General features: G+C 37.8%; 1 protein-coding gene across 1 annotated transcript; it reads left to right on the top strand.

The window, feature by feature from the left end:
- The first annotated feature begins 16,669 nt into the window (after positions 1–16,669).
- Positions 16,670–22,766, top strand: LOC125908654 (olfactory receptor 8D2). Its single transcript, XM_049611354.1, has 2 exons — positions 16,670–17,578; positions 22,245–22,766. Exons 1-2 carry the CDS (start codon positions 16,670–16,672, stop codon positions 22,317–22,319), a joined length of 984 nt encoding a protein of 327 aa, XP_049467311.1. The 3' UTR covers positions 22,320–22,766.
- Positions 22,767–26,416: the final 3,650 nt, after the last annotated feature.

Consider the following 26,416-nt stretch of genomic DNA (forward strand, 5'->3'; position numbering starts at 1 on the left):
TCACCTAGTAATATTCCATTATATATTTGTATATTTAATATATACACATATATATTATACACATATATTTAATACACACACATATATGTATATACATATGTGTATATATATGTATATATACATATGTGTATATATATATATATATATACACACACACATATATATATATATATATCACATCTTCTTTATCCATTCAGCAGTCGATGAACATGTGGACATTTGGGCTTTTTCCATAACTTGACTATTGTTGATAGCACTGCTATAAACATTGGGGTGCATGTGTCCCTTTAAATCAGCATTGTTTAATGCTTTGGATAAATTCCTAGTAGTGCAATTGCTGAGTCATAGGTAGTTCTATTTTTAAATTTTTTGAGGAACCTCCATACTGTTTTCCAGAGTGGTTGCACCAGTCTGCATTCCCACCAAGAGAGTAAAAATGTTCCTCTTTATCCGCATCCTTGCCAACTTCTCTTGTTTCCTGAGTACTTAATTTTAGTCATTCTGACAGGTGTGAGGAGATTTTGTAGTCTTGATTTGTATTTCACTGATAATGAGTGATGTTGCACATCTTTTCATGTGTCTGTTAGCCAGCTGAATGTCTTCTTTGGAAAAGTGTCCATTCATGTCTTCTGCCCATTTCGTCACCGGGATTATTTGGTTTTTGGTTGTTGAGTTTGGTAAATTCTTTATGATTTTGGATACTGACCCTTTATTCAATATGTCACTTTCCAACATCTTTCATTTCATCAGTTGCCTTTTAGTTCTACTGTTAGTTTCCTTCGCTGTGCAGAAGTTTTTTTCTCTTGATGAAGTCCCAATAGTTCATTTTTGCTTTTGTTTCCCTTGCCTCCAGAGACGTGTGTAGTAAGAAGTTGCTGCAGCAAAGGTCAAAGAGGTTGTTGCTTGTTTTCTCCTCTAGAGTTTTGATGCTTTCCTGTCTCACATTTAGGTCTGTCATCCATTTTGAATTTATTTTTGTGTATGATGTAAGAAAGTGCTCCAGTTTCATTCTTCTGCATGTCGCTGTCCAGTTCTCCAAGCACCATTTGCTAAAGAGACTTTTTTCCATTGGATATTCTTTCCTGTTTTGTCAAAGATTAGTTGGCCATATGTTTGTGGGTCCATTTCTAAGTTCTCTATTATATTCCATTGATCTATGTGCCTGTTTTTGTGCAGGTACCATACTGTCTTGATGATTACAGCTCTGTAATACATCTTGAAGTCCAGGGTTGTGATGCCTCCAGCTTTGGTTTTCTTTTTCAACATTACTTTGTCTACATCTCTTTTCCTTCCAATTCTTTCTGAACTCTTCCAGGCATGGTGGCAAAATAAGTAAAATGTAATTCATTTGCCGGTAAGTATGTTGACTGTTTCCCCCTTTTATTTCTTTTATTTATTTATTTATTTATTTATTTTTTATTTTTTATTTTTTATTTTTTAATTTTTTGGAAATTTATTGTCAAATTGGTTTCCATACAATACCTAGTGCTCATCCCAAAAGGTGCCCTCCTCAATACCCATCACCCCTCCTCCCTCCCACCCCCCATCAACCCTCAGTTTGTTCTCAGTTTTTAAGAGTCTCTTATGTCCCCCTTTTATTTTTTAACTACTATAATAATTAAGTCTAAAACTTAGGCTGAATAGGGATGTACGTGTTAGACTGGGGTGTGTTCAAAAATTTTAAATGAATAAATTACAATACATATGGATATTCATCTACATTTTTTTGAAAAAAAAGACACATAAATGTTCAACAGTAGGCAATTGATTAAACAACGTGGTAAAAGCATTCAATTAGAAACCTTAAATTCTTAAATTTATATAGTAGAAAACATTAGCATGAAAAAATGTGTATCTACCATATACACTGCTTGGTAAAAAAGCAAAGTGCAAATATATAAAATATGATCTCAGTTTTCAAAATGTGCAATATATAGGCATGTATGAATGTATATATACACACAGATATATAATGTTCACATATATATATCTGCATAGTATTTCTTGGAAAATCTGTAGCTTTACATGCATCTGAGGTGCTGAGAATAACTGTTTCACTTTATATTATTTCTATATTTTCCACAATGGCTATATATTAGTTTAAGAAACAGAAAAACTGTAAGAAGATAATGCACACTATAAAACTAGAAGGTAACATAGGAGAAAATCTAGATGACCTTGGGTTTGGCAATGACTTCTTAGATACAACACAAAAGGCATGATCTACAAAAAAATTTTGATATTAAAATTTTCTGCTCTGTGAAATGTACCATCAAGAGAATGAGAAGAGATGTCACAGACTGGGGGAAAATATTTGCAAAAGATGTATCCAATAAAAGGTTGTTATCCAAAATATGCAAACAATTTTTAAAACTTAACAATAGGAAAATGGACACATTAGTTTAAAAAAGTAGGCAAAAGATCTGAACGGACACCTCACAGAAAAGATATACAGATGGCAAGTAAGCATAAAACGATGCTCAACATCATATATCATTAGGGAATTGCAAATTAAAACTGCAGTTAGACACCTATAAGAATGGCCAAAATCCGAAACACTGACACCGCCAAATGCTGACAAGAACGGGGAGCAAAAAGAACTGATAAATATTTTTATCATTACTGATAAAAATAGAAAACAGTGCAGCAAGTTTGTAAGACAATTTGGTGGTTTCTTACAAAACTGAATATACTTGAACCATATGATTCAGCAATTACTCTCCTTGATATTTACATAAAGGAATTGAAAACTTATGTCTACATAAAAACCTGCATGCGATGTTTATAGAAGCTTTATTCATAATTGCCAAAACTTGGAAGAAATCAGGATGTCCTTCAAAGGCGAATGGATAAATACACTGTGGTACATCCATACGAAGGATAATTATTCAGCACCCAAAAGATATGGGCTATCATGTCACAAAGGAAATGGAAGAACCATAAATGCATATTACTAAGTGAAAGAAGCCAATCTGAAAAAGCTCCATCTAGATATTCCAAATATATAGCCATCTGGAAAAGGCAAAACTGTAGAGATAGTAAAAATAACAATAGTTGCCATAAGCATTTGGGAGGGGGGAGACATGAATAGGTGGAACACAGGAGATTTTTAGGACAGTGAAACTACTTTGTATAATACTATAATGTTAGTTACATGTACAAAGGTAGTTACATGTACATAGAATCACAGCATAAAATTACCCTAATGTAAGGATGGATTTGGGGTGATAAGGATGTGTCAGTATTAGTTCGTCCATTGTAATAAGTGCACTACTGTAGTGCAGCATGTTGATAGTGGAGGAGACTGCACGTGTATGGAAGGAGGTGTCTGGGTTCATAATTGGGTTGTACTTTACACTTGGCTTTGCTGTGAACCTAGAAGTGCTCTAAAAAATGAACTCTAGTAAACAAAAAAAAACATTATTAAGAGAAGGAAAGATAAGGCAGATGGTAAGGATGAAAGAGTAAGAGAATATGTGAACTGTATTGAGGGACTTCGTTGAGCATGTTGATAAGCTGAGAGGAAGTAGCCTGTAGAGAAGGGAAAAGCTGAGCCTTGAGAAGGAGCATAGGGGATGGAGCAACAGATCCTGCAAGCAGGGGAAATCACCCTGGAGGCTGGATTATCCTGGGATGGGAGGGGACATCTTTCACACTACTTTCAGCACCTCCAGGTTCTCTTTCTCCGTCAAATAAGAGAAAGGGATTGCCATCTGCCAGTGGTGGTAACAAAGATGGAACCTCAGGAGAGAGGGGAAGGTTTAAAATAAACCATAGTAGGTCGCTGAGGCTGACAGAGGGTTGGGTTAGCTGGGGTCAGAGGCTTTGTGGGCAGCGACTCGTAGTGTTCAGCAGCTGGGGTTGAATGACTGGAAAATTGAGAGCTGCAGTCCCACTCAGTTTACCGTGAAAGAGGTACTATGAAAGAGAGGTTGTCAGGAGAATTAGGAGAGAAAAGGGAAGTAGAAGCAAGTAGCCTTACAGCGAGGCCTGTATCTTTGCCCTAGTTGGGCATTCACATACTAATTTACACACTAATAATACAACTCAATGAAAATTCGTTTTGGACATCTTTCATGAAGCTCGTAAGTTCTCCTAAATCATTGTGCTTATACGATTTTACAAGGTTGTGTGATATTGGTTGACAGTAAATGTGTCCTAACTGTTGGATCTATTTAATAGTGTTTATATTGAATCCATTTGTACAATTTAAGACTTACTGTATTTAACCATGAGTGTGAGTAGCCTGTGATTCTCCCCTTACCCAGCATTTTTTTTAAAAGGCACTCCTGGAAATTAGGTCTCCCAGGGGATTTTCTATTTTGTGATGTGAATTATTATCAAAGATTCACTCTTGATAAAAATAAAAGTCAAACAGTAGATAAGCAATGGGCTATACAATGCAATGCAATAAAAATAAATACAATACAGCTGTTACATATTTCTACAACTGTTTCAGGTATAAATATTATGCTGAAGGACTGGAAATAAGCTCATAATGCACACAAAATATACTTACAGCACTTATTGTACAAGTCCATTGTATTATAACTATTTTTGTTTCACAGTACAATGGTTCTTTGTCTCCAGAGCAGCGTTAACCTATGATGCATATTTATTCTAAAACCTAACATTTTAATCTCATTTTTAAGGGAGAACCTTTACAGGTCAATGAGAACAGAGAACTAGAAAAAGGGGACCAGGAACCAAGACGGGGTGGGGAAAGGGTATCTTATATAATGGAAGAAATTCTGAAAGATGAGAACTCAGCTACACCCCTCGTTAGCTATGCAGAATCAGCAAGTCATTTTACTTCTCTGAGTCATGCTGTCATCATCATCCACAGCCTGAGGGTTTGTACCATGGCAGCTCTGTTTCTCCGTAAACATTAAGTTGGCATTCACCTTAATTCATACGTTTCTTGTGATCCAAGTAACTGTGACTCTTCTGTGATTCTGGCGTAAGGACAAAAATTACATTTTGGTCCTGAAAATTGAGAGCCTTGAAATCTTGCTCACTATGAGAGTACTCTAGGGTGAAGCCTCCTGTAGGTACGAAGAATCATCCTACCTCCCTAGCATTCCACTGTATCTTAGGGGAATCCCCTTTTAGAGAGCAGAAGGGATAGACATGGTGGAAGAATTCAATAAAGAACATAAAAATTTCAAAAGAGATCTCTCTCTAGGAATTAGAAAATAGAGGTGCTCACACTCATTTCACTTGAACATCAGAATGTGCAATTTCTTATTATTTGATTTAATTTCTTTGAGATGCAGCCCGTTTGGAAGTTGAAATGGAAAACGAATTCTCTCTGCATCTTGGATCACTTACAGAGGACCCCTCAAAAATTCCCTGTGCAAACAAAAACTTTTGTTAAATCCACGAGGCCTTCATCTCCTTCAGACACAAAGGGGACTTATCTCATGGCATTTTAAAATATTTATTTATTTATTTAATTCTTTTTTTTGTTTGTTTATTTTTTACCGAAAAATTATGGATCTTCTGTTGTATGCAAGGGGATTGGGAATAAGCATAGGGACTCATTAGATTAACTGCATTTGGAGAGAAAATTCTAAATGAAAGTAACACAATCGAGGGTTGGGTATTAACACACTACTACTACTCTTTCTTGCCTCCTTCTCCATTATGTTTTTAAATCTTCTTATTGCCTGATGGTTATTTCATATTTAAAATTGATTTTATCCCCCCCTTCATTAATGATCCTGAACTGTAGCAAAACGTAACCAGATTGCCTATTAGTTTTTCTTGGGATTTCATGGCTACCAGTCTCTACACTATATTAAATTTTTAAAAAGTTTGGCTAAATAGGTAGACTTAAGGGATAATTAAACTATCATTACATTTACAAAAGAAGATTCAGAGCAAAATATACCAATAAATTAGCATGCAGAAATACTTTTCATTTCTTCACTCAAATAATAATTATTCAGCACTTCTTAGTATTTATCACTATGTAACACTGTGTCCGTGTTCTAGGTTCTGGGATACAAAGGTATATGACGAAGTAGAGGGTCCTGGCCTTCCCAGAACTTACCAACTAGTCACTGTTTCTCTACCTTTCAAAGCTATGTCCCCTAAAATATTTTACGTTCTTCTTCATGTACCCAGAAGATAAGAACTTTCTGCAGAATCCAAATTTTTGTCATCTCTATTATGAAAACAAGAGGTCTATTAAATACGTGTTTTCTTATTTATTTATTCTTAATTTTAATATAAATTATGTCAAGTTAGCTAACATACAGTGTATACAGTGTGCTCTTGGTTTTGCAAGTAGATTCCCATGATTCATCACTTACATACAACATCCATGATCATCCCGGCAAGTGCCCTCCTCAATGCCCATCACCCTTTTTCCCCTCTAGCCTGCCCCTGCCCATCCACCCTCAATTTGTTCTCTGTTTTTGAGTCTCTTATGGTTTGCCTCTCTCTGCGTTTGAAACTATTTTTCCCCCTTCCCTTCTCCAATGGTCGTCTGTTAAGTTTCTCAAGTTCCACACATGAGTGAAAACGCATGATATCTGTCTGACTGACTTATTTCACTTAGCATAATATCCTCCAGTTCCATCCACCTTGCTGCAAATGGCCAGATTTCATTCTTTCTCATTGCCAAGTAGTATTTCATTGTATATATAAACCACATCTTCTTTATCCATTTGTCAGTTGATGGACATTTAGGCTCTTTCCACAATTTGGCTATTGTTGAAAATGCTGCTATAAACATTGGGGTACAAGTGCCCCTATGCATCAGCACTCCTGTATCCCTTGGGTAAATTCCTAGCAGTGCTATTGCTGGGTCATAGGATAGTTCTATTCTTAATTTTTTGAGGAACCTTCACACTGTTTTCCAGAGCGGCTGCACCAGTTTGCATTCCCACCAGAAGTGCAAGAGGGTTCCTGTTTCTCCACATCCTCGCCAATATCTGTTGTTCCCTGAGTTGTTAATTTTAGCCACTCTGACTGGTGTGAGGTGGTATCTGAGTGTGGTTTTGATTTGTATTTCATTAAGGAAAAAGAAATTATTATTACTGTGTCTTTTGCTATGTGTGGCATCTATCTCTGAAACAAATATTGTAGTTTCTATAAGTAATTAATGGAATATCACAAAATATTTATCTATACACCAAATGTCTGATAGCCTGAGGACTCTTTCCTTTGCTAAGTATGTCTTTGGTATGACTAGTGGAACTCATATAACACAGACACAATTCCAAATTCTCTCACGAAAGCAAAAACAGTGAACATGGGATTTTGTGATTTCCTACTTCCATCCTTTTTTTTGGTTTTGTTAACAATTGCAAAATTGTTACCAACTTCTGTTAGCCTTTAGGTATTATTAAGAGAAAAATATAAAATGGCAGCCAATGCATACATGTATTGATAATAAATTCTGTGGTGAGGACTACCTTCCACAGTTTGCTCTTTTTCAATTTCTCTACCATCAATCTATATTTCTGCATAGTTCTAAGTATTTTTTGCTAACTCTGTTATACCCTTTGACACAATTCGTCTTGGATAATAATTATTTCCCTGCTACCCCTGACAGACCATGTGTTCCTGGTGAGTATAGACTCAGTCTTTTTACTTTTGTATCCCTGGTGTCTGACAAAGTTTTTGCTTTGAAGTCATTAGATATTTGACGCTAATGTTGTAGTATTAAAAAAGTCGTAATATTTCTCATTTCCAAAACATAAAAGTTAGTTTTTTTCTCTTTGAAAAATGCAGTATGGTGAAGATACCCAAGCTGCTTAATAAAAAAATATAAGAAATAACTAAAATGCTTGTAAAATTCTTGCAATGTTTATCCTTGCATCTAATCTTAGTTCTTTTTAATTTAAATTTTTCAGAAAATCAAGGTAAATGATAACTGTATTTTTTATTTTTGTGGATTTACAGCATGAATTCATTAGAAATAATTTTAAAGTTGCTTCAGTTACATATCTTAAGGCACAAATGGAATATATGAAAGTATTTGCTGATGTATGACAAAAACAATTAGCTTTGGCAATGTATTAGGTCAATGGTCTTTGTCTTAGAGGTTGATTTGAAATAAAAAGTTGATTTTCAAATATTAATGCATGGTTAGCATATTACTTTTCTCATTCCCAAGGGAAATTGTGTAGAGGAACAGAAAGCAAGGAACTTTACTAAGGGTAAATGAAAAAAGAGAAAGAAATTTAAAAAGTGTTAGAACTGCAGGAGATGTTTTATTAACACTTGTAACAATTTCCAGGAGATATATCTCTAAGGTAAATGTAACTGTTTATTTTAAAACATATGTTATATTTTACCGAGGACCTATCTTGGAAGTCCCAACACTTCTAAATCAATCATCCAGGGTATTGATATTTTATATTAAATCTAAGTCTTATATTTGTCCAAAGCAAGTCAACTAATATACCATGTAGAGATCTATAAGTTGGCAGAAGATGAAACAGAAAAAGTTAAAAATGTGTATATGTATTGGAAGTAAATATCATGAGGAATACTACCTTCGATAATTTGGGCTCTATCAAAAGTCTAGCATTTTCTCTTGGCCTATTAGCCCCTTCTATTCTCCTAACCCACCGCCTTCCTTTTCCCCTAATATTTCCAATATCTCTTACCTTTGTATATTTGCTTTATGTCATCCCATTCTTTGCAATTCTTTTGTTCCTTCACTCCAGGTAATAATCCTTGGGTGCCTAAAAAAAAAAAAAAATTGCAAAACTGCCCATCAGTCCCTCCTCTGTAATGTGTAGTGAACCTGGTGACCAGATCAGTAACTATTTAATCATGTATGAGAAAATGTTAGAAATTTCATTAGTTTTAAGTTATGTTACTACATTCAACACCAAATTTGTGGTTTAAAATATTCAATTTTTTCTCCAATATATTTTATTTCTTACCAGTTCGGAGCTCAGTGGAGAAGAGTGATGTTATGTATTATATTTTTGAACTTCTACTAGAGAATACAAAAACATTTTTTAAAACAATTAAAGCCATAAAAGAATATGGAACACTAAAGAGACCAAGATATTATTAAAAAATAACATATAGGGGTGCCTGGGCGGCTCAGTTGGTTAAGCATCCAACTTAAGCTCAGGTCATGATCTCATGGTTCGTGGATTCAAGACCTGCATTGGGCTCTGCCCTGACAGCTCAGAGCCTGGATCCTGCTTCAGATTCTGTGTCTCCCTCATTCTCTGCCCCTCCCCTGTTCACACTCTGTCTCTGTCTCTCAAAAATAAATAAAAATTAAAAAAAAAAAAAAGATATTTGGAAATGAATGACAATTAAAACAGAAATGCCAAAACATGTGAGGTAACTTCTAGAGTATAGGGACATTATGATCTCAAATTAATCTTGTTTTAAGAAGCCATTTTGGGGGCACCTAGGTGGCTCAGTCGGTTGAGCTGCCGACTTCGGCTCAGGTCATGATCTCACAGTCCGTGAGTTCGAGCCCCGTGTCGGGCTTGTGCTGACAGCTCAGAGCCTGGAGCCTGTTTCAGATTCTGTGTCTCCCTCTCTCTGACCCTCCCCTGTTCATGCTTTGTCTCTCCCTGTCTCAAAAATAAGTAAAACGTTAAAAAAAAAAAAGCATTTCAAAATTAAGGCACTAAGGTTAGAATGTAGAAATTAACATAAAGACACAGAATAACAACACTTTAATAATAAGATAATAATAATATACTTTCATAGTAAATTTTAGAAAGGAGAACAATATAATAAGAAATGAGAACAGAGAGAAACAGCAAAATCAAATGCTGGTTATTTAAACGACTAATAAAATAGAAAAAAATTTCTGGCAAGGTCGGTCAATCAGCTCTTAATAATTAGAAGATGCAAATAAATATTAGGAATGGAAAAAGGAGAAATAACTTAAAATGTCAGATACGGTAAAAAAAAACATGTTGGGAATACCATGAATTTTACATAAATTAGAAAACAGATGGAGTGGTTATCTGTGTAAAAACACAACTTATCGAAAAAGTCATTTAAAAAGAGGTCTGAATAAACATAACCAGTAAAGAAATCAAATCAGTAGTTTAAAATCTCTGTCCCCCTCAAAATGCTAAACTGGTTTTACATGTAAGTTCTCACATAAATACAAAAATTGATTGTCTCTAACTTTTTTTTGCTATTTATTTATTTTTTTTCAATATATGAAATTTATTGTCAAATTGGTTTCCATACAACACCCAGTGCTCATCCCAAAAGATGCCCTCTTCAATGCCCATCACCTACCCTCCCCTCCCTCCCACCCCCCCATCAACCCTCAGTTTGTTCTCAGTTTTTAAGAGTCTCTTATGCTTTGGCTCTCTCCCACTCTAACCTCTTTGATTATCTCTAACTTATGTGAACATTTTTGTGGAGCAGAAATAGAAGGATGGCTCTTTCAAATTGTTACAATACCATTGATATCTCAACCAAAAGAGGATAATATGAGAAAGGAATATTAATAAGGCAATCTCACAGGTTTGGAAGGGTCAGAAATTTACTCTCACTTTTATGCTACAGAAATATTTAAATTATCTGGCATTTTTGTCACAAAGTATGAAGTTGAGATTTGAACAAGTGGCCTAAGCTAATTAAAATACTGAAGTATTACTCAAAAGGATAGTTTAATTAGATTTGTTCCAGAACCAGCTGTATTTGAGGCCCTATGTTCCCTTATTGATTTTATGACAGAAAAAAGATGGACTGTTTAATAGAAAAATTCAGGGATTTTCTCAGACAGTAAATCCTTTGGAGGGTGTTTGAAAACAGCTAGAGTAGAGATTCAGACCAAAAACAAACAAACAAAAATTTTCTTAATTAAAAAAAACCCATTGCCAAAAAGACTAATATTTGGCAAAACACTTTGTAAATTCTATGGTGTTGTAGAGAACAAAGTATATTTTATTATTGATTTTTGCTAACAGAGACCAATCCCTCGGTTGATGAGATGTTTTTGAGATCATACAGAGCTCTAATTTATTTGTTTTGGTTTGGTTTGTTTTCACCTAATTATGTAATGGGCACAGAGTCAAATCTTGAGAGATTTGTAAACCTTTGGGAATTAGTTATATATTTCTAAGCCCCACCTCAACATTTGCAAATAATATCAGGGTCCAGTTTTTGAATGTCTTAAGGTAAGTGGATATCACCTTCTTGGTAGAGGAGAAAAAGGCTCTACATGTTTGGATTGGCGCTATTCAAATGCACTACTCATTTCTTCTTCAAGGTCATAGATTAATAATATCAGTTACATGGCACTAAATATGTACTGTTTTTGTTTTTGTTTTTTTACATAACCCCCATTAACTGAAAAAAACATTTCTATGAGATAGGTTTTACAGATGAGGACACTGAGTCATAGGTAATATAATTTGCCCAAAGTTACACCACTCCCAGTGGCAAAGCCAAGATATGATCCTAGGTGGACTGGCTCCAGAGTGGTATTAAAGCTCTAATCACTATGCTATTGTATTCACTTATTTTTTGAGGGTTATTCATTTACTTTTTAAATGACTGCAAAAAAAAAAAAAATTTACATTGCAAGACAGATTAACCTCTTTGAAAAGTTTGCCTGGTGAAGGTAATCCTGAATTTTACACATACTCATTTATTTACGTTCTGTCCATAGGTGCACTGGATGACCTAATTCCTTTGATTTGATTTCCCATTATCTGCATTTTGGTTTCAGTATTTCCTATCAGAACCTCCAATGTGCCAATTTCCACAGAGCCCAATATTTGAACGCCCCTTTTCCTGAAATCTATTATGTTGTCTTAACTGTAAGATCTTTCTTACGCAGGTGGAGTTTGCTAGTTCAGTGGTGTCCAATCAAAGGCATAATTGGCAAATGCATTACTCAATTGTCTAACTTAAGTTGCTGGGTTGGTAGCCATTATTAACGTTTAAGAAATTGGTGAGAATATTTAGATGTGGAAAGGTCTACAAGTTTGGTTGTATTGACAGCATTTAATGACCCCCAACTCGTGTTGCTCGCAGGGCTAATCTGGGCAGTTTACTTCCATAGCTGTTCCTAGGAGAGCAAAAAAAGAATTAGTATAATTGCCAGTACAGCTTCTTCTTAAATCTAAATCATAATATTCTGTTATTCATAGCCACTAATATGCACCCAGCTCTTGACAGTTCTTCCAAAGTCACTGTAGGAACCCTAGGAATCTCCTGAACCCTTTGCTTCTTGAATCACAACTTTTAAAGTTTCCTGCTTTTCTAGTTGAAAGAGAGTACTCTTCTTGAGGAGACCCAAGAATAGACACTGCTTTTCTCATTGAATACACTCATTCACTCTGCCCCTCATCATGCTTCCTGGATAAGGGTGCCTGCTGCTTCGGGAATCTTGGGACTGATTCACACAAAGTAAACTCAGAAAGTGTTTTATAAATAATTTTAAGAAACAATTAAAAAATAGTAACTGATAATTAGATAGTGACTTAAGGTTTTTTTGAGCTCAGTACAGATCCTTTTATCTTCATAATTACTTTTTTTTTCTAGAAGAGAGAAGAAAGATTCAGAGAGGGTAAATGACTTGCTCTAGTCACACAGACTCTACACCAAGTGCTTTAAAACCCTTTCTTCTGCCTCCAAATAAGATGCATTTCTATTTATGTCACCATAGGATCATAGGGTATAAGATTTGAAATTAACAAAGATTATGTTCTGATGAAAGTCACACAGATATTTTGTAACAGTTGCTTTGGATAAAGTAATAACTACAGGAATGTCTCCTTTCCACAGTGTTTGATTCCGATGAAAAATTAAACTTTATTCTCTATCCAGAAGACTGAACTTTACGAATTCTATTGTCTTGATGAAAACATCCACTTTATCAGAGCCCAAAAGGATAGCTACATTCATTCCCAATAATATTTGAGATTCTGATATCTAGCCAATTTAATTATTGTCTCTTGAATGAAGTTACATTGTAGAAAGGAAACTTAACAGTGGGATTTCTCCAATAATATAACACTGTATTCTAGATCCTATAAAAAGTTATTTTGGTAAATGTTATTAAATGTTACCTTTCTAGTATGAGAAAACAACAAATTCACATCTGCCCTAGATAGTTCTGTGTAAAAAGTAGGAGTATGGGGCGCCTGGGTGGCTCAGTCCATTGTTTTCTGCTCAGGTCATGATTTTGTGGTTTCGTGGGTTTAGGCCCCAGGTTGGGCTCTGCGTTGAAAGCATGGAGGCTGCTCTCCCTTTCTCTCTCTCTCCCTCTCTCTCTTTCCCTCTCTCTCTCTCCGCCCCTCCCCTGCTTGCTCTCTCTCTCAAAATAAATAAACTTTAAAAATAATAAATAAATAAATAAATAAATAAATAAGTAGGAGTGTGCAGGAGGGACTGTCTTAGATTTAAAATCTCTGTTAAATAAAAGAAACAAAATTTTATTTATTTATTTATTTATTTATTTATTTATTTATTTTAATTAGGCACACACTTGTATTTATAGTTATTTATGTTATATTATATTTACTTAATATATATTTATATTTCAATTCTGGATATTTTATGAGTAGCTTGATGAAGGATTTGTTGAGTAATATTCTTATATCTTTGGACCACCAGCTACTTTCCTTAGATATCCATTTATGCTTCCCAAAGATGGCAGCTGGCACCTGTCTACTCATGGTTGTCTTCTAAAACTTCAAAAACAGTATTATTGGAGGCCGCTAGCCCCAGGGGAGAAAAATTGGGAGGGAAACAAAGTAGTGTCTTGCTTTCTCTTTCATTTTGGTGCAATAACCTCTCATTTTCATTGAAATCTCACATACATAAATACCTTATTATTCTTGCCAACCTTTAAAGTGCTTCATTTATCGAATTACTTCGATAGGAAACGTAAATATTGCATTTCATGCTCCCTTGCCTTTTTTAGTTGCTGATATTGAAAATAAATAAATGTTCTCTTGGTGATTTAGGGCAATTGTTTTTATGCAGAGGAGCTATTTTGTGTTTTTATATGTTCATGTTTTCTGGAGTCTGCATAGATAACTATGAAGTTTGAGGAATGTTTTTTACTTTTATTTTTAAAAATAGTTTTCTGGAGGCTTCTGTTCCTGCTGTTAAACTGTTCTTCTTGCTATCTTCAGCTTTCTTTAACAGCTTTCTCACATTTCCCTTGTCCTTTTAAATTTGATGCCTTCTTTCTGATCTCGTCCAGGTTTGTCAAAATTATTTTTTTTATTTTTTATTAAAAAAAATTGTTTTAACATTTATTTATTTTTGAAAGAGAGAGAGAGTGAGTAGGGGAGAGAGAGGGAGGGAAACAGAATCCCTCCAGGGGTTCTGAGCCAGGCTCAGAGCCATCAGCACAGAGCCCGATGCAGGGCTTGAACCCACAAATCATGAAATCATGACCTGAGCCGAAGTTGGATGCTTAACCAACTGAGCCACCCAGGTACCCCTTGTTAAAATTATGTCTTAAGAAAAAGAATGATGTGGCACTAAGAGAGGACCAATGTGGACTTGTAAGTGAATAAACTTTAATAAATGGATATCATGACATTTATATTGATGTCTTCAATGTGCTTTTACTTATATTCAGCTTTTCAGCAACATTGAAGATTTTAAGTCACTAGAAAAATATTTCCAGGTAAGTGAAATATTACTGCACATCAGTGAATTTCCTCCATCTGTTGAGCTACATCAAATCTATCACAGTAGGCTTTGTTTACCCTGACAGATCAGTCTCCAGATCAGCCGGGAATACCTCTACAGTCACAGAGAGATACATCTGTCCTGGCTCTGAGTCTCTAAACAACCCTCCCTGGTGGTAATGATTTCAGTATTATTTTGGATTATAGAAGGAATTTTAGTCAATTTATGTGTGAGCCTATTAAAACACTGTGGTATCCACTACGTGAATCTCAACCCAAAATACCCCACCTCTCCCCTGGCTCACTTTCTTAGAGTGTTGGCTTCTGTATGAATAATGAAAATGTCAGTCTTATTCCCATGGATTGTTGGATAAGTTCAGGACATTTATCTGGTGATGGTTGAATCTCAGCGTCATCGCTAATTGGGCTGCTTAGGGATGTATCCTGGCAACTCTGCCTCTGTTTGTTTGAGGTTATTGTCTAATTTTCTGAATTCAGAAACATGGCTCTCTTCTCATGTGTTCTTGGAGATAATAACACCCTATACAATTAAGCCTTTAAGTCAACACATATTGGGGTGCCTGGGTGGCCCAGTTGGTTGAGTGTCTGACTTTGGCTCAGGTCACCATCTCATGGGTCATGGGTTCAAGTGCCGTGTCGGCTCTGTGCTGACAGCTTGGGGCTCCGAGCCTGGAGCCTGCTTTGGATTCTGTGTCTCCCTCTCTCTCTGCCCTTCCCCTGACTACTCTCTGTCTCAATCTCTCTCTCTCTCTCTCTCAAAAATAAATAAACATTAAAAAATAAATAAATAAACACATATTGAGCACCCTTAATATGTTGTGGAAGGCACAGAGAGAGAAAAATAGAGTGCAGCAGAGTTTCATAATTTTTTGTTTGTGATCATGGAAAATGATCACATGTTGTATATTTTCCAGGTAAAATAAAAAGCAAGCTATGTATCACTCTGGAGTTTTTCCTCCATTGATATTTTTTCTCATTTTGGAAAAAGGAATTTAAAATCATATCAAGGTCTAGATACTGCATGTGTTCTCTCTTGAGTATCATGAATTAAAGGAACACTTTGTACCATGCAACATAAGTCGGTGAAAAATTATCCTCAGATAATAAAAGTGTATCAAGTGAAAGCAGGAAATCTTTTTCCCTGAATCTTTTGGTTGGATTTAAGGGGAAACTAAGTCAGGAGAGGAGAAATCTTTCAGTTCTGAGGTATAACTGTAAGAGAAAGGCCAGTGAGAGTTTGGCCTCTAATTATGGACAACAGGGAAGAGTCAAGAGGGAAACACTGCTTTGTTGATTGCTCAGGTACTACAGGTGAAAGCCAGTCTTCTTTGCTATTTCTTGAACAGGAGAAGTTTAAAATATAGTCTAATAGCCTTTGGCCCTACATTTCTGTCAACCTTATCTACATTAAAAAGAATTTTCTGGCCTACTGAAGTTTTCTATTCACAGGATGGAGTGGGAGAATGATTAGAGCCATTTCTATAATTTTGTTTTTTTGTATTCACAGTCTCTTTATAAAAGCCTTTTCCATTTCTAAGTTCTCAGTCTTAGAGAATATTCATTATGTTGGCTCATATAGATGGGCTGGAAAATTGAAACAGACTGCTTTAAATCATCAGAGCTAGAGTCAAAGCCATGTTGCCACCAAGTCTGAAGGTTCTATCGGTATATTCCCAAAGAAAGGATGAACCATATTCTATTAATGATATTAATGAAAAATGAATTAGGTTTTGAAAGTTTGTGTTTTCTTTGCAAGTGAGGTCATTTAGGGGCGTAAGCCTGGGAGCAAAATGAAAGAGTTCTGACTTAAAGGGGTGCATTTGAGTATTTGGTGGAAACAAGTCTCTGGGTTACACTTGTGGTCTTTGTTCTTGACCTCTTAAATCCATGGAAAGGATCAAGTCATGAAACAGGTGAGGGAGGGAACCAATCAACACATAGCATGTCATTCTGCCTTGGGAATCATAAAAAATAAAAAACAACAACTCTAATTCATCTGTTTTCTCTTATTTCTGTCTGCAGATAATATCTTGTAAGAAATGGCTACTTCAAATCATTCGTCCATGACTGACTTTATCCTTGAAGGGTTAACAAAACACCCAGAGCTTCAGTTGCCACTCTTTATACTGTTCCTTGGAATATACGTGGTCACAGTGGTGGGGAACCTGGGCATGATCCTCTTAATTGCTATCAGTTCTCAACTTCACTCTCCAATGTATTATTTTCTCAGTCATCTGTCATTCATTGATCTCTGCTACTCCTCAGTCATTACCCCAAAAATGCTGGTGAACTTCATATCTGAGAAGAACATTATCTCCTTTTTGGCATGCATGACTCAGCTTTATTTCTTCCTTGTTTTTGTAATTGCAGAAGGCTACATTCTGACTGCCATGGCATATGACCGTTATGTAGCCATCTGTAGCCCCCTGCTTTACAATATTCTCATGTCCCATAGGGTCTGCTCCATAATGATGGCTGTGGTATATTCACTGGGTTTGTTTGGGGCTACAGTCCATACGACCCACATGTCAGTATTGTCCTTCTGTGGGTCTCATGTTGTTAGGCATTATTTTTGTGATATTCTCCCCTTGTTGACTCTCTCTTGCTCCAGCACCCACATCAATGAGGTACTGCTGTTTATTATTGGAGGAGTTAATACCTTAGTACCTACACTGGCTGTACTCCTCTCTTATGCTTTCATCCTTTCGAGCATCCTCCATATTCACTCTGCTGAGGGACGGTCCAAAGCCTTTGGCACCTGTAGCTCTCATCTCATGGCTGTGGGTATCTTTTTTGGATCTATCACATTCATGTATTTCAAACCCCCTTCTAGCAATACTATGGAACAGAAGAAGGTGTCCTCAGTGTTTTACACCACGGTGATCCCCATGCTGAATCCCATGATCTACAGCCTGAGGAACAAAGATGTGAAAGACGCACTGAGAAAGGTGGTTGGGGGAAGGTGGTCATGCTGACTAAAGGCATTCTCTGAGGGAGCAAGAAAAAAATGAACCAGATGAAAAGTCATGGGCTCTGTGTAATTTCTTTCTCTCCGCCAGAGATAAAATTCACCATCACTTACAAAATATGCGTTTCATACTTGAGAATGATTGAGGCATTTTTGGAGATTTTTCAGACAATAAGATTTTCTGATAGTCAATATAATCTTTGGAAATTTTACATGTATCTGAGGAACAGGAGTTGGCAGAAGAGGAAGAACAAATAAACATAAAAAGAATATCTTGAAGATAGTAATTAATAATATGTTAGATTAAATATTAATTTTGAAAGTGCTTGATAACTAGAGAGTGAGTTAAGGGTTGTGTTTGAAGAAGGGTGATGTTAATTGATTGAGAACTACTGGAGGACAGGAAGAAAGGTGTCTTTAAACTTTCTGAGAGAGTTGTTTTCAATCCATAAGGCTTTATAGTGAGATGCTGAGAATATCAAGACAGAGCTGTGGGGCGGTAGTACTTAGAGTGAAGAACAATTTGTAGGTGGATTGTGGCCTATGTGGAGGGTGTCAGGGAGAGAGACAGAGGGAGAGAGAGAGAGAAGAGTAGGTTCAGCGTGAAGGTTAGGGGAAGAGATGACATTAGCTTAGTCTCATCAACAACTTATATACATTCAGTACATATCAATAATAGCTACCCTGAAGTCCTACCTTGCCTCCCTTGGAGGCCATCCCTTAGGCTATGACTATAGCATGGCTCCAATTTAGAGAGTTGAATTAATTTTTAACTTTGTATTAGAATAATAACTTTAATGACAATGATCTTTCTTTCTGACTAAATTCTATAGTTCTTTCCTACCTTCTGTATCTCATATAGAGGTTTTGATCTTGTGATTTTGGGTATATCTACCAATTCTCTTTGGTTCAGGGACTTTGCTTCAGGGACCTCCTCAGAGAACAGAAACACAGTCTCCCTGGTGATTTCTTGCATTGGAACAGCATTCCAGACAACAATGCATAACCTCCAGCTCACTCTACTCTTAAGTGTAGAGCTCCTTCTTGGAAGTTATATGCTTGAGGTGGCTGGGAATCAAGCTATAATATTTTGCAGCTTTGGTTTTGTCCCTGACTTAAATGTGAATCTCAAAGAAGTTTTCACCAGACTTGCAGATGCTGTGAAGTTGTGAGAACAGTTAATGTAATGGACAACAAAACCATGATTCTTAAAGACATCTAGAAGCTGGAGTGATGGATATATTCAATGAGCTTAAGAGGCAAATGTATAATGTAAGATTCATTACTTCTGCAGAAATGAAGACAGTGGGAGAGAATTAAGGATTTTGGGGGACAATAGAGTCAATATAAGTACACAGTATAGCTGTCTAAAAAGTTAATGTTATCTTGTTTGCATTAGATGCACTTCAGTATTTAAAATGGGAAAAGTTCCAGTCCTCATGAGCACCATAGTGATCAGACAACTTGCATTTGAACGCAGTTTATTCAGTGGCTACCAGTTTTCAAGGGCCACTGGCCCCTTGTATATTCTGAGGAATATGGCCATGATGAAAGACTTGAAATAATACATTCATTGATTTAGTCTTTCTTGCTCATTCATTTAATAAATATTTCTGAAAGCCCAGTACATGCCTGAGAATGTCCTCTCTTACCGGCAATAAAAGAATGAACAAAAAACACAAAGTCCTTTCCTTCGTTAGATTAAGGTTTTCATTTCAAAGAAAGACAGTAAACAAGGAGACAAATGTATAATATCGTGGAATACTTTCTAAAAATATAAAGTACAATAAGAGGATAGAGGTGTAAAACAGATATGGGGGTGTTTAGCCTACAAATAGAAGGACTGAGGTTTTTAGCTGTGGAACTTATTCTTGCCACAGGGCATAACCAGGTTAAATGGGAGTAAGTTACAGAGATGCACACTTTTTGTCAAATTGAGGGGCTTTTTCTCACATTTCACATTTGCATACCACCACCATTAGTATGTGGGACGAGATGCTATACTGCCTTTAGTCTGTTTGCTAAGTTCTTGGTCTGCGCACAGCTGTTAGCTAGGGATGTGAAATGTGTGAGAAAATCCTCACAAGGGGCTATTGACAGATCTTTGTGTTGGGCCCTGTATTCATTTCCTGTGGCTACTGCAAAAAAAACAAAATCACAACAGAAGTATATTGTCTCACAGTTCTGGAGATCTTACATCCAAATTAGTGTTGTCGGATCAAATCAAAGTGGATGGCAGAGCCTAGTTCCTTCTGAAAGCTCTAGGGGACAATCTGTTCTTTGCCTCCTCTGCCTTCTGGTGAAATGCCTTGGATTGTGGCTGCAGCACTTCGATCCCTACTTCTGTGGTCACATTGCCTCCTCTTCTAGTGCTTTCTCTTAGAAGCATACATTTGATTGCATTTAGAGCCTGCCTGGATAATCCAGAATACTCCCCCTCTCTGAAGATCTTTAACTGAGTCACATCTGCAAAGTCCTTTTTGACATAAAAGGTAGTATTCACAAACTTCAGGAATTAGGAGGTAAATATCCTTTGGGAGACATTTTTCAGCCTCCCACAGAGCCCCTGGGAAACAAGGACCTATGAGATTAGTTAAAAATTACATGTTATAGGGTTCTGCATTGGGCTCCATGCTGAGCTGGGAGCCTGCTTGGGATTCTCTCTCTCTACCTTCTCTCCCTGCCCCTCCCTCTCTCCACCCCTGCTCTCTCTCAAAATAAAAAACATAAACTTTAAGTATGTAAAAAAATTAAAAATGTTTAAACATAAAAAAATAAAATTGTATGTGCTATCTGGGATTCTTAGAGGACTGGTTGAAGCAAGAGTGTGGAAAAAAAATGACCCAAACTCTACTAGTCATAAAACCACAAAATTTGAAATGTAAGCCTTTCGGGGTACATGTCTGAATGCCTAGAAAAAGGTTATTCACTCACAGGCGGGAGGGAAGATGGCGGCGTAGGAGGACGCTGGGCTCACCGCGCGTCCTGCTGATCACTTAGATTCCACCTACACCTGCCTAAATAACCCAGAAAACCGCCAGAGGATTAGCAGAACGGAGTCTCCGGAGCCAAGCGCAGACGAGAGGCCCACGGAAGAGGGTAGGAAGGGCGGTGAGGCGGTGCGCGCTCCACGGACTGGCGGGAGGGAGCCGGGGCGGAGGGGCGGCTCGCCGGCCAAGCAGAGCCCCCGAGTCTGGCTGGCAAAAGCGGAGGGGCCTGACGGACTGTGTTCCGACAGCAAGCTCGACTTAGCGTCTGGGAGGTCAGAAGTTAACAGCTCCGCTCGGAAAGCGGGAAGGCTGGAGGACAAAGGGAGGGAGAGCTGCTGAGCCCCCGGACGGCAGAGCTCAGCTTGGCGGGGAACAAAGGCGCTCGCCAGCGCCATCTCCCCCGCCCATCCCCCAGCCAAAATCCCAAAGGGAACCAGTTCCTGCCAGGGAACTTGCTCGCGCAGCGCAAACACCCAACTCTGTGCTTCCGCGGAGCCAAACCTCCGGCAGCGGATCTGACTCCCTCCCGCTGCCACAGGGCCCCTCCTGGAGTGGATCACCTAAGGAGAAGCGAGCTAAGCCTGCCCCTCCTGCCCCCGTGCACCTTGCCTACCCACCCCAGCTAATACGCCAGATCCCCAGCAACACAAGCCTGGCAGTGTGCAAGTAGCCCAGACGGGCCACGCCACCCCACAGTGAATCCCGCCCCTAGAGGGGAAGAGAAGGCACACACCAGTCTGACTGTGGCCCCAGCGGTGGGCTGGGGGCAGACATCGGGTCGGACTGAGGCCCCGCCCACCAACTCCAGTTATACACCACAGCACAGGGGAAGTGCCCTGCATGTCCTCCCCACTCCAGGGACTATCCAAAATGACCAAACGAAAGAATTCCCCTCAGAAGAATCTCCAGGAAATAGCAACAGCTAATGAACTGATCAAAAAGGATTTAAATAATATAACAGAAAGTGAATTTAGAATAATAGTCATAAAATTAATCGCTGGGCTTGAAAACAGTATAGAGGACAGCAGAGAATCTCTTGCCACAGAGATCAAGGGACTAAGGAACAGTCACGAGGAGCTGAAAAGCGCTTTAAACGAAATGCAAAACAAAATGGAAACGACGACAGCTCGGATTGAAGAGGCAGAGGAGAGAATAGGTGAACTAGAAGATAAAGTTATGGAAAAAGAGGAAGCTGAGAGAAAGAGAAATAAAAAAAATCCAGCAGGAGTATGAGGGAAAAATTAGAGAACTAAGTGATACACTAAAAAGAAATAATATACGCATAATTGGTATCCCAGAGGAGGAAGAGAGAGGGAAAGGTGCTGAAGGGGTACTTGAAGAAATTATAGCTGAGAACTTCCCTGAACTGGGGAAGGAAAAAGGCATTGAAATCCAAGAGGCACAGAGAACTCCCTTCAGACGTAACTTGAATTGATCTTCTGCACGACATATCATAGTGAAACTGGCAAAATACAAGGATAAAGAGAAAATTCTGAAAGCAGCAAGGGATAAACGTGCCCTCACATATAAAGGGAGACCTATAAGACTCGTGACTGATCTCTCCTTTGAAACTTGGCAGGCCAGAAAGGCTTGGCACGATATCTTCAGTGTGCTAAACAGAAAAAATATGCAGCCGAGAATCCTTTATCCAGCAAGTCTGTCAGTCAGAATAGAAGGAGAGATAAAGGTCTTCCCAAACAAACAAAAACTGAAGGAATTCATCACCACTAAACCAGCCCTACAAGAGATCCTAAGGGGGATCCTGTGAGACAAAGTACCAGAGACATCGCTACAAGCATAAAACATACAGACATCACAATGACTCTAAACCCGTATCTTTCTATAATAACACTGAATGTAAATGGATTAAATGCGCCAACCAAAAGACATAGGGTATCAGAATGGATAAAAAAACAAGACCCATCTATTTGCTGTCTACAAGAGACTCATTTTAGACCTGAGGACACCTTTAGATTGAGAGTGAGGGGATGGAGAACTATTTATCATGCTACTGGAAGCCAAAAGAAAGCTGGAGTAGCCATACTTATATCAGACAAACTAGACTTTAAATTAAAGGCTGTAACAAGAGATGAAGAAGGGCATTATATAATAATTACAGGGTCTATCCATCAGGAAGAGCTAACAATTATAAATGTCTATGCGCCGAATACCAGAGCCCCCAGATATATAAAACAATTACTCATAAACATGAGCAACCTTATTGATAAGAATGTGGTCATTGCAGGGGACTTTAACACCCCACTTACAGAAATGGATAGATCATCTAGACACAAAGTCAATAAAAAAACAAGGACCCTGAATGATACATTGGATCAGATGGACTTGAAAGATATATTTAGAACTCTGCATCCCAAAGCAACAGAATATACTTTCTTCTCGAGTGCACATGGAACATTCTCCAAGATAGATCATATACTGGGTCACAAAACAGCCCTTCATAAGTATACAAGAATTGAAATTATACCATGCATACTTTCAGACCACAATGCTATGAAGCTTGAAATCAACCACAGGAAAAAGTCTGGAAAACCTCCAAAAGCATGGAGGTTAAAGAACACCCTACTAACGAATGAGTGGGTCAACCAGGCAATTAGAGAAGAAATTAAAAAATATATGGAAACAAACAAAAATGAAAATACAACAATCCAAATGCTTTGGGACGCAGCGAAGGCAGTCCTGAGAGGAAGATACATTGCAATCGAGGCCTATCTCAAGAAACAAGAAAAATCCCAAATACAAAATCTAACAGCACACCTAAAGGAAATAGAAGCAGAACAGCAAAGGCAGCCTAAACCCAGCAGAAGAAGAGAAATAATAAAGATCAGAGCAGAAATAAACAATATAGAATCTAAAAAAACGGTAGAGCAGATCAACGAAACCAAGAGTTGGTTTTTTGAAAAAATAAACAAAATAGACAAACCTCTAGCCAGGCTTCTCAAAAAGAAAAGGGAGATGACCCAAATAGATAAAATCATGAATGAAAATGGAATTATTACAACCAATCCCTCAGAGATACAAACAATTATCAGGGAATACTATGAAAAATTATATGCCAACAAATTGGACAACCTGGAAGAAATGGACAAATTCCTAAACACCCACACTCTTCCAAAACTCAATCAGGAGGAAATAGAAAGCTTGAACAGACCCATAACCAGCGAAGAAATTGAATCGGTTATCAAAAATCTCCCAACGAATAAGAGTCCAGGACCAGATGGCTTCCCAGGGGAGTTCTACCAGACGTTTAAAGCAGAGATAATACCTATCCTTCTCAAGCTATTCCAAGAAATAGAAAGGGAAGGAAAACTTCCAGCCTCATTCTATGAAGCCAGTATTACTTTGATTCCTAAACCAGACAGAGACCCAGTAAAAAAAAGAGAACTACAGGCCAATATCCCTGATGAATATGGATGCAAAAATTCTCAATAAGATACTAGAAAATCGAATTCAACAGCATATAAAAAGAATTATTCACCATGATCAAGTGGGATTCATTCCTGGGATGCAGGGCTGGTTCAACATTCGCAAATCGATCAACGTGATACATCACATTAACAAAAAAAAAGAGAAGAACCATATGATCCTGTCAATCGATGCAGAAAAGGCCTTTGACAAAATCCAGCACCCTTTCTTAATAAAAACCCTTGAGAAAGTCGGGATAGAAGGAACATACTTAAAGATCATAAAAGCTATTTATGAAAAGCCCACAGCTAACATCATCCTCAACGGGGAAAAACTGAGAGCTTTTTCCCTGAGATCAAGAACACGACAGGGATGCCCACTCTCACCGCTGTTGTTTAACATAGTGCTGGAAGTTCTAGGATCAGCAATCAGACAACAAAAGGAAATCAAAAGCATCAAAATTGGCAAAGATGAAGTCAAGCTTTCACTTTTTGCAGATGACATGATATTATACATGGAAAATCTGATAGACTCCACCAAAAGTCTGCTAGAACTGATACATGAATTCAGCAAAGTTGCAGGATACAAAATCAATGTACAGAAATCAGTTGCATTCTTATACACTAACAATGAAGCAACAGAAAGACAAATAAAGAAACTGATCCCATTCACAATTGCACCAAGAAGCATAAAATACCTAGGAATAAATCTAACCAAAGATGTAAAAGATCTGTATGCTGAAAACTATAGAAAGCTTATGCAGGTAATTGAAGAAGATATAAAGAAATGGAAAGACATTCCCTGCTCATGGATTGGAAGAAGAAATATTGTCAAAATGTCAATACTACCCAAAGCTATCTACACATTCAATGCAATCCCAATCAAAATTGCACCAGCATTCTTCTCGAAACTAGAACAAGCAATCCTAAAATTCATATGGAACCACAAAAGGCCCCGAACAGCCAAAGTAATTTTGAAGAAGAAGACCAAAGCAGGAGGCATCACAATCCCAGACTTTAGCCTCTACTACAAAGCTGTCATCATCAAGACAACATGGTATTGGCATAAAAACAGACACATAGACCAATGGAATAGAATAGAAACCCCAGAACTAGACCCACAAACGTATGGCCAACTCATCTTTGACAAAGCAGGAAAGAACATCCAATGGAAAAAAAGACAGTCTCTTTAACAAATGGTGCTGGGAGAACTGGGCAGCAACATGCAGAAGGTTGAAACTAGACCACTTTCTCACACCATTCACAAAAATAAACTCAAAATGGATAAAGGACCTGAATGTGAGACAGGAAACCATCAAAACCTTAGAGGAGAAAGCAGGAAAAGACCTCTCTGACCTCAGCCGTAGCAATCTCTTACTCGGCACATCCCCAAAGGCAAGGGAATTAAAAGCAAAAGTGAATTACTGGGACCTTATGAAGATAAAAAGCTTCTGCACAGCAAAGGAAACAACCAACAAAACTAAAAGGCAACCAACGGAATGGGAAAAGATATTTGCAAATGACATATCGGACAAAGGGCTAGTATCCAAAATCTATAAAGAGCTCACCAAACTCCACACCCGAAAAACAAATAACCCAGTGAAGAAATGGTCAGAAAACATGAATAGACACTTCTCTAAAGAAGACATCCGGATGGCCAACAGGCACATGAAAAGATGTTCAACGTCGCTCCTTATCAGGGAAATACAAATCAAAACCACACTCAGATATCACCTCACGCCAGTCAGAGTGGCCAAAATGAAGAAATCAGGAGACTATAGATGCTGGAGAGGATGTGGAGAAACGGGAACCCTCTTGCACCGTTGGTGGGAATGCAAATTGGTGCAGCCGCTCTGGAAAACAGTGTGGAGGTTCCTCAGAAAATTAAAAATAGACCTACCCTATGACCCAGCAATAGCACTGCTAGGAATTTATCCAAGGGATACAGGAGTACTGATGCATAGGGGCACCTGTACCCCAATGTTTATAGCGGCACTCTCAACAATAGCCAAATTATGGAAAGAGCCTAAATGTCCATCAACTGATGAATGGATAAAGAAATTGTGGTTTATATACACAATGGAATACTACGTGGCAATGAGAATGAATGAAATATGGCCTTTTGTAGCAACGTGGATGGAACTGGAGAGTGTGATGCTAAGTGAAATAAGCCATACAGAGAAAGACAGATACCATATGTTTTCACTCTTATGTGGATCCTGAGAAACGTAACAGAAACCCATGGGGGAGGGGAAGGAAAAAAAAAAAAAAAAGAGGTTAGAGTGGGAGAGAGCCAAAGCATAAGAGACTGTTAAAAACTGAGAACAAACTGAGGGTTGATGGGGGGTGGGAGGGAGGACAGGGTGGGTGATGGGTATTGAGGAGGGCACCTTTTGGGATGAGCAC

Source organism: Panthera uncia, chromosome D1 (genome assembly GCF_023721935.1).
Source record: "Panthera uncia isolate 11264 chromosome D1, Puncia_PCG_1.0, whole genome shotgun sequence".
Taxonomy (NCBI): Eukaryota; Metazoa; Chordata; class Mammalia; order Carnivora; family Felidae; genus Panthera; species Panthera uncia.